Here is a 9,481-nt window from a genome sequence, read left to right as displayed (position 1 = left end):
CCAAACTTTAAATCTTTCCGATTCAAATTGTGATTTCAGAGATGTTGTACGTAGCATCACCTCTCCCAGGTCCAAGTGCCCCTTTATCTCAGTATATTCTAAATTTGGACACGATGATACGGTTGAATAACAGTTACGTTTGCTCACAGAGAAGCTCACGGTACTGCACACTGACTTGACGTCCTTAGACTACTTCTCCTGCTGTTTTCAGTTAGGCTTCGGTTTGCGGTTGTCAATTAGCTGTCACAAATCTGTTAGCTGGAACTGTCTTGTAGGTGATATAATGCGGTTATCTGATTTTCATTGACACACACACACACACACACGACCCTTCCCTTCTGTTAATATCTTGCTCTACAAGTCAATCTGTATTCAAACCAGACTATTCAATTAAACTAGACAAAGTGGTTTTCACCCCTTAATAGACTAATCATTGAAAAATGGATGATATACCAGAAAGGGATATTAAGTGTTCACCTAATTTATTGATGTAATTTGAATACGCAATAGCTTTAGCCATCTTAGGTAGTAATATTCCTGTTCATCTTTAGATAAATCCTTTAGACCTGAAATTTCTACCATTGGAATGACACGCGACATCTGTGGTTTACAGGCTACTACACTGATAACTACTGGAATGCAATTGATAGAATGAAGATCAACATGCTTACTTTCTTTGAAATTTTAACATGTACTAGTCATGCTGATTTGAGTACCTACTCTAAAAACCCAGTCATAGAAGCGCAGAGCAGGGAACGTGTGTAGTTTTAACTTTTTAAAATACTTGATAAAATCCCAGCCAATACCAAACCACTGGTCTATTTAAGATATAAAACCAATCTAGACAACCTAAAAACTATTTACTCAGCTTTTGTGCAGTAAACTTGGTGCCATCTGTGTACCAATTTTATTTTAGCACAAGATAACATTGACAATCAAATAACAAGGGAAAGTTCCTCTCAAACTCATTTTTATACAAACATACATTCTGACAAAAATATAAATTATTTTAAGTATATACAGCATTGATAAATTATCTGGGATGTAACGTTTCTCAATTATCAGTGCACTTGAACTGAACAAGCATATGTTAGTCTGAGGCTTACACACTGAATTTGTACTCTGCAACAACAAAAATCAATGAATAAACATTTAAACCAAACATTTCTTTTAAAAATATGATGGCCTGATACACATTTTGGAAAATAACTGTTTTGAATCAGCAGTTTGCTTTTTGAAATTTAACGTTTCATCCATGAATAGATCCCAGATAAAAACAACCATTCCACAGTGGATTTCCACAGTGAACAAGGTCTAGTTACTGAATTATGACAAGCTAAAGCAAAAAGCAGCCAAGAGAAATAGTGCTAAAGTGAAATGCATGAAACAGCCTTTGTTCCTTCAAAGCCTACTGTAAATGAGTACTGTAAGCATCATAGTACTATTCTAATTCATCATTAAAACGTTGGGAACAGCAAGAAACAAACTGATTTTAAAAAGGTACGATTTGTACGTCAGGCAAACAAACTCAGGCAGATATGCAAAAATACAAATGTGATCTCCCTTTTAAATTTTTTTTTTAAAAGAGGAGGCAGCTTTAGAGCAGCATCACAGCAGATATTAGAAAAGCAAAAAATTACTGGAGGCAAGTCAATTATTTAAATGCGGTTATATAAGATACAGAACTGCAGTGGTTTATTAGAAGTTGTGGAAAAATAAGTACATTTTCTTCATCTACATATGTATTAAAGAAAAAATAAACTCAGAGGAAAGGTTTTGATGGTATCTAGGTTAGAAATGTTTGATTCATATGCCACATTGTCAGACCTGCTGATCAGGGTATAATCTGGGATGTATTCAAAGTCCCAAGCAAGAAGAACAGCCTTGGAACGACTGACTAAAATAATCAAGTACACAGAAAACATATATTGTGTAACGTTCTGCCATTTTGTAACACTGTTTGAAGGCCTCTATTGTTTAAAGACCACTCCATTGTCTCTCCAGCTCCATCACATCACATACTGATCTAGGCTTTACATGCCCACTTATGTAATGATCACTTCAGAACCATAGAAGCAACCCTGATGAAGCATTCATGAAAAGAAACTAACAGACTTATGGCTCACACAGACTCCCAGTGTTGGTAACCTTCTCCTCAAAACACCAGGAAATTCCTGAGCAAAACAGGTCCAGTGCAGGCTCATGGGTTTTGGGGGTTAATTTGTTCACTTCCCAAACCATAGGCCTATTTTCAGGTCCACACATGTTCTTTGTTAAACATGGAGCAAAGTCTCAGAGATGAGTGCTCCTACTGCCTCTTTATAGAGGACACCTTCTTCTTTCTGGCTGCAAGCATTTCATAGAAGGGGTCCCTGCTGATGGCAGCTCTGGAAAGAGATGGTAGAAAATAAATTATTTACAACAGAACCCTGTCCAGTCATTATAGACAGACACGAAATCTTGGACCACATCTCAAATGTATGTGTATGACTTCTAAAACTGTTTACTTTTTAGTAAATATATTTAGAACACAAGTTACTTTCTCTCCCCCCCCCCCCCCCCATGTGAAAACTCTCAAGAAAGTGAAAAGTATAGTATATTTAATATCTCATTTTAATTTAGGTTACAATCAAATCCCCCCCCCCCCCAAATAATAAATATATTATTAGCCATAAAGGCTAATAATGTATTATAAATATAGTCTTTGAACTTTGAGTGTTAAGACCAGAAGACCACTCACTTGATACTGTTGATCCACTCCTCCTTTTCCTCAGTGGTTGGGGCTGAGATTCTGTAAAATGTATGATTACCTTCCACCACCCTCCCATCCGCTTCAGTCTTACAGGCCTTGATCACTTGATCCTTACTGTCTGGGATAAAGAGCTCAAAGCAGTTCTGTAAAGAGAGTCATTAACTAGACTAATAGAAAATAGCAACCTGTCCAAATGTGTAGATAGGTATGCAGTGCAAAAGTAGTACATATACAGAGATAACAGGACAACAAAAGCATACTGGTTTCTTTGAATCCTCCACTTCCCTAATGCTGAGATTTTCCAGGGGAATGATCCCTCTTGGTTCTTTATCCTTAAAAACACAAATTAATAATAAGCCTAAAAAGAAAACAACTGCAAACAATCTAATTGACCACAAAATGCTGGGTTACTTACTGTGGTGTATTCAAAGTAATAAAGACAATTATCTGTTAAGATGAACCATCTTCTTTTCCATGTTTTTACTCGTCCTCCTGTACAAAATGGGTTAACAGGTCAGTGAATTAATGTGATCACCTAATAGTAAGGTGAGTCAGAACTGGGTTAACATTTGAGAAGCAGATGAGAGCAGCAGCAGCAGAAAAATGCAGAATGATGAGGTTTGGGGTACTGCAGCAGACAGATGTATGTATGGTTAAATCACATTAGGGCATTTAAAATGGTTTGCTTAGGATCCCAACAAGAATTTTTTTTAAAAAAGCACTGAATACCTCAGTATGAATGCAAAGATAATTGAAAAGTATGAGATGGGGGTGGTGGGGGGGGGCAGTAAAATGTGAATTCTCATTTTATATGGGTGGGGCCATCAAGTTTTCGATTTGGGTGGGGGTAGGAACCCTACAAACCCTACGCAAACAAATAAGTTGTTTTGTGGGAGTAAATATTTGTGCTGGGTTGGTAGACTAACATGAGTCAGACTCTTTCCCACCTTTTCAAACAGATCCATGGCACTGACAACTACTGCATAAAATTCTACACAAACTGGTTTTAGTCTAAGCAGTCTTTCCTAATTTTTCCTAATATTTTAAAAATGAATTGGAAAACTAAAAAAGACCCCACTTTGTGAATTAGCCCTCAAAAGTGATGAAGTAAACTTCACCCTCTAAAACCTAAAGTAAAATTCCACAATTTTTGGTTTTAGGAAAACCAATTTGTGCATGTTTTACTTTGACATTATGCAAATTGTGTTTTGTGGAAATGCATGCTTCTAAAGATACAGTAAATAAATTATCCCCCATAGACCTCCATAGCACATATGACTACATCTGGTTCCAGGTTCACAATGGTCTTATGCAGCTAAACAGTTTAAACAGTATAACCCCTACTCCAGGTTATACAGGCTGTGTGGAATATGAATGACTATCATCACATTTTCACAGATTAACTTTGGAATTAAGTCATTATTTACCCATTAGCTTGTTTATTTAATATTAACTTTAGTTACCATTGTTCCACCATCTGAGAAAGAGGCATGATCAAAGATCATTTCTGAGAATCAGACCTGGAGTCAGTTTGAGCATATCCAGCTTTCTACAAACTATATACTCAATTGATTACTGGGGGGAAAAAAAATATGTAAAGATCAGCAGTAGAATACTACTCAACATTCAAACAAGTCCAGAAACTATTTCTGTTCTAGATCAGAACAGATCTTACCATGCTGGAAATAACAGCACTAGTGTTGGATAACACTGTGCACATTCTTTTTTTTTTTAAAGCAATGTTGCCATGTTCTGCCTTGTGGAACTTTATAGGAGGTCATTTTTGCACTGTGTGTCACCTTAGAAGCAAAATTCCCTAGGTTTTTTTTTTTCCCCTTTAAACCAATATTAGTTCAGTTATATGGGACAGAGGGAGCACATCAATGATGAAGCTCACACATTGCAAGCACTGCAGAAATGCACAGGAAATGCCACATCAGCCTTATGGAACAAATGAAATGAGACCATAAGCAAAATAAATTTCATTTGAATAAAATGAAATACTTGTTAAATTCAAATGGCCAAAAAAACCCAATTCAACAAAGGAGTTAATAATGAGAGCAAGGCACCACAAAAGCACCCAGAAGCATAGCTTTTTGGCTAAAAGAAGAATCAGTTTACATACCTCCTGAAGAAAGAACATGGAGAACAAAAATAAATAAAAATGGAAGAAAAAAAGTGAAAATATATATGAAAATCATAAAAAAAAAATCATGTTGTATAAATTTTCACCATTATGAATTCCCACCAGATGGCAGCCTAATCTTATAATATTGACCTCCTCTACATGCTATTTGATTGGTTTCTTTGACTCACCAAGCAGTGCTCTGAGCTGACACAACATGAGTTGATATGTGCACACTGATATCAATTTTTTAAATTCCAATTAAGTTCATGCTTTACTAAATTTTTATAGGCTGTGTAATCTGGAGATCATTGCTGAAATAAGCATTCATAGCCAAATGTTGCCACTGTAGAATAATATGGGGAGGTTTTCTCTGCTGCAGTTGAACTGTTTAGTTGTACCAGTTGTATTTGCAACTTTTACTGAACTGAAAAACTCTGGGGGGGTTTTAAATTCTCACAAACCAATTTATATACAAGCAACACAGAATATCACTCACCACCAGTGGAAGTCACAAAGCTCCTATAGCCAACTGTTCTAAAACCTTTTGGGTGGTGGGACCCTGCTCTGGACCAGACAGCACCCCCTCTGCTTACCCTCAGCCTCAGAGTAAGCCTAGACGCTCACCTAATTTCAGCAGCCATCCCTCCCGGTCTGGGTTAAAGAATGTGTGGGTCAGGTCATTGCCATCATCCTCAGGTATCTTAAAGGGTTCATTCTTGATACTCTCGTACAAGTTCTGTAGGTGTGGGTGAGTGGCGGATAGGCAGATAAAGATGTGAAAAATTGACCTGTGCAAAAACCCACTGAACAGGCACCATGGTATTTGCCGTACATGTATAGGTTAAACTATTTTTTTTTAAATTATTTCTCAGATTTCTATCTGATTAAGGCAATAGAACAGAAGAGGGAGTTATAGCAAATAACATCATGGCTATGATTTAATCTTAGATTATTCATAATTAAGTGTTCTATTGCTTTTATGGAATGGTTTTAGTATGTAAAAAAATGAGAGTTCATGTCAATATCAATTTCTTCTGTAAAAAAAAGAAGTTAGCAGTAGTTTGGAGAAAAGCAACAGTTGTTACTTAGCAACCAGTGGTTAGGAGCATAACTAATAGTGAAGTAACCATGCTGTTATCAGATATAACACCACATATAAAATGCTTTTCAGCTAGTCACATTGGTCGGAACGGACTACTGTATAATACACATTTAAATGTGTGATAAGATGCAGCAGTACTGTAACGAGGAACTGACCCTAAGTAAATCCTCTGGTAGGTCCCCACCATCGTTGATGCCTCTGTTCATGGCGATGAAGCGCTCCGCTGTTGGCTTGTCCTTCACGTTAGGGTTGTGCAGGCTCGTATTCAGCATGATGATGGCAAACGAAAGAACATAGCAAGTATCTACAGAGAACATCGAAAGACAATTTAAACTAGTGCCATCAGCCTTCAAATGGAATAAGACTCCGCATTTATGGAGGGGTTTTTTGCATTTATGTAATAATTTTAACAGTTTAGCACATGGTCATAAAGAATTCACATGATGGATGTTAAGATTATATCCACTCACTGTCTAACAATCTTTCAAAATATAAATGTTGATCATGATAAGCCAAATAGCCTGGTAATAGGAGAGCACTGTAATCATGCAATTCTACAAGTGCTTTCCATTCCCAGGAAAGACCACAATCGGTGGCATTCACAGACAAGAAAGCACATTAGCCTGGCAGAGAACAGTGCTGATGAGGGCTGAGCAAGAGGGCAAGCTCATGTATGAGTAACTATGTGAGTGGGTGGTGAGAGAACGCAGGGGGAGGTTTGGGGCTTACAAAAGAAAATGCACCAGTAAGAAATGTGAATCGGAACTGTAGAATGATATAAACCAACTTCCAGCAAACAAATGCACCCTCACCTGTGGACTGAAAGACTCCAGGGTTGCACTGACAGTAACGCTGGGCAAAAGCCTCCATCATGCGATCTATCTTCTGAGCTTCGCCTGGTAACCGGAAACTCCACAAGAACTGTCTTTATGGTGCAATAAGGCAAATATACTTAATCATTATATCACTATGATATTAATATATTATGAAATCATTAAAATATTAAATGTTACTTTAAAAAAAGAACTACCACTCTAGTTCCAACATCTTTCTTATTTATCATTATCATTTCACTATAGGGTGAGACATGCTCTGTTTGATTCAAACAAATAGTACATGTCCAGAGGTTTTTAAGAGCAGTTAAAACTAAATATCCCTGTGATGGAGACCATCACCCCCTGAAGAAGACGGCAGTGAAGGAGACTAAATGGGTACTCTGGCTGCTGGGCCAGAGAGAGGGCTCTTTGGTCCAGTTGTCAGAGCACATGCTCACTGCTTGTAAGACCTGAATTTATGACCAGGTGTGCTTGCTGCCCTCTAATCGATTCACACACAAAAGCAGCTTTTTTTTCACCCTCGCTATCCTCACTGTCCTCTGTCAGCGACACATATACTGAGTTTATTAATGTCTCCTAATGCTTGGAAAGTAAATGTTTGCATTAAACATGAGCCATAACTTAGATAGTTGGGCTCTAGCACCCTTACAGGTCTACAATGTCCTGTAGCACAGAACTGCCAGTAGTTCTTCAGATCACTTTCTTTTACGTGAGGTCAAGTTATTAAGCGTCATACACCGAGAGAGAGTTTCAGAGTACAGGTGCTATCTGACTGATCTACCATTTCTTCTTTCAAACTCAGTCTAAAAATCTCTCTCTAATTTGTGTTATTTTTTATATTACCTGCTACTTCTCTGTAAGGTGTTCAATACAATTTTATTGTTATTGTTGCTGTTTTTGTAATTATTAGCAGTATCGCCTAAGAACTGTTTCATAGATTTTTACCTGAGAGCCTGGACCAAGTTCAGATCTGTGAATTCATGAAGTTCCACGAAGGCATGAAGGACCTCTATATTGAGCTCATCTCTGGAACCAAGAGGATAAAGAATAAATGATCACTGGTATAGTATGATGACCGAATAACAAATTACAACACCAAAATATGCTCATCAACCATTTGTACTACATTAAATTACATTATTGTTGTTCATTTTGTGAGACTGCAAGGCAGGTGGTGACCCTAATACTAAGTCAAAAGGATTAAGAGTATAATTGATCTAGGCAAGTAAAGGATTTTTAAAATGTTGCCATCTTAAAAGATCAACGATTATACAGGCTTCACAAATCCACAACTGTGGCTTTAATTTAACATGCATAATTCTCACAGGCATTAACTAAGAATAATCAATTTTTCGATTATCCATAAGATGAGTTATCCATAACTGAATTCAGAATTCAGAGAAGCAATCTGTTTTGGAAATGGTGTCCATGGTTACCAACACTGGCCCAACGCACCCAGAAAGAAAATGGGACGTGTCAGTTGATTTCAGTGAGCTGTAAATGGATTAGCCTACTTTGACAGAATAGCCATTTGACACTCCAACTCCCCAAACTCCTTCCTTCCTTCCTTCCTTCCCTCCCTCTCACTTACGCTCGAAGACTATGTGCATGCCTCACCATCATATTTCCTAAGTGTGTGTGATGGGATAGGGATGGATTGATGATGAGAACGAGGGCAGACACAGTCTCCAGCCTATTTGTTGGTGTTTTTGTTGAAAACAAGTAAATATCTCTCTTTTCTGTTTTAATACGTTCACAACAGAAAAAAAATTTTTTTAAAATCAAACTGAACTTGTTGACAAACCCAGATATAACTGGAAAATAACAAAACTGGACACCAGCTCCAATGTTCTTAGTTCTGGTCACCTGGTGCTGATAATCCATTTGCATCCATGAAGAAATGTGTACTGGAGCTGTAAAGAAAACTACAGCACTAAAAACAGAGGAAATGGCCATTCCGATTGACATAGATCAAGGCTTGTGACAAACAGAAATGCTTTTGTTGAGGGCAAACTAATGACAGCTGATGTAATGTTCCCTTGAGCTTAGACTCCAGGAACAGCAGCACAATCTCACCATGAACCAGTGAAAACAGAATTAGCTTGTGCCTGGTTCCTCTCAAACAATGTATTCTTCTTTGCCATCTCTAAGTTTACAGCGTTTAGCTGACACTTTTATCCAAAGCGACTTACAATTATGACTAAGTACAACTTCAGCAATTGAGGGTTAAGGGCCTTGCTCAGGGGCCCAACAGTGGCAACATACCAGTGGTAGGGGTTGAACTGGCAACAAGTTGAGTACCTCAACCACTGAGCTACCATTGCTCTGAGCTACCATTAACCTCTACTTGTGTTAAATGCTAAACAGTCCATTCTAGGATAAAATGGTTCATGGCTTATGAACCATCTGACAGCATAGCTACTTTGTGTTCAGCACAGCATATTATCGTCAAAGCGAATATTAACTTTTAAATATTAGCTGTTTAACTTTCATAAATAGAAAAATTATGACTCATTCATAATTTCTCCATTTATCAAAGGTCACTTGTGAGGTCTCTCTGATGTCAAGCAATATGTGCATAATGAAAAATGACAAATCATCTGGTAAAACACTGACTCAACCTATATAAGTTCCAAGGAAGGGAGAGGTAATCCACACAGGGA

At 37.5% G+C, this 9,481-nt stretch overlaps 1 protein-coding gene across 5 annotated transcripts in view; it reads right to left on the bottom strand.

Annotated features, from left to right (window-relative positions):
- Positions 1 to 884: 884 nt before the first annotated feature.
- cyth1b (cytohesin 1b) overlaps positions 885 to 9,481 on the bottom strand; it is a 48,119-nt gene continuing 39,522 nt past the window's right edge. For 4 of the 5 annotated variants that reach the window (XM_081697626.1, XM_081697623.1, XM_081697625.1 and 1 more), the window contains exons 6-13: positions 7,764 to 7,844; positions 6,795 to 6,907; positions 6,138 to 6,286; positions 5,505 to 5,616; positions 3,168 to 3,244; positions 3,013 to 3,084; positions 2,741 to 2,895; positions 885 to 2,387 (exon numbers count right to left, since the gene is read on the bottom strand). In XM_081697626.1, coding sequence (XP_081553752.1) covers positions 2,309 to 2,387; positions 2,741 to 2,895; positions 3,013 to 3,084; positions 3,168 to 3,244; positions 5,505 to 5,616; positions 6,138 to 6,286; positions 6,795 to 6,907; positions 7,764 to 7,844 — 838 coding nt within the window. In that variant the 3' untranslated portion in view covers positions 885 to 2,308. Of the gene's footprint in view, positions 2,388 to 2,740; positions 2,896 to 3,012; positions 3,085 to 3,167; positions 3,245 to 5,504; positions 5,617 to 6,137; positions 6,287 to 6,794; positions 6,908 to 7,763; positions 7,845 to 8,684; positions 8,719 to 9,481 lie in introns of those variants that run through there. The other variant, XM_081697628.1, reaches the window with a different exon arrangement.

Source organism: Electrophorus electricus, chromosome 15, assembly GCF_041902795.1.
Source record: "Electrophorus electricus isolate QZ-2024a chromosome 15, ASM4190279v1, whole genome shotgun sequence".
In the NCBI taxonomy this organism is placed as follows: domain Eukaryota; kingdom Metazoa; phylum Chordata; class Actinopteri; order Gymnotiformes; family Gymnotidae; genus Electrophorus; species Electrophorus electricus.
This window is presented reverse-complemented; position numbering and strand designations above follow the sequence as displayed.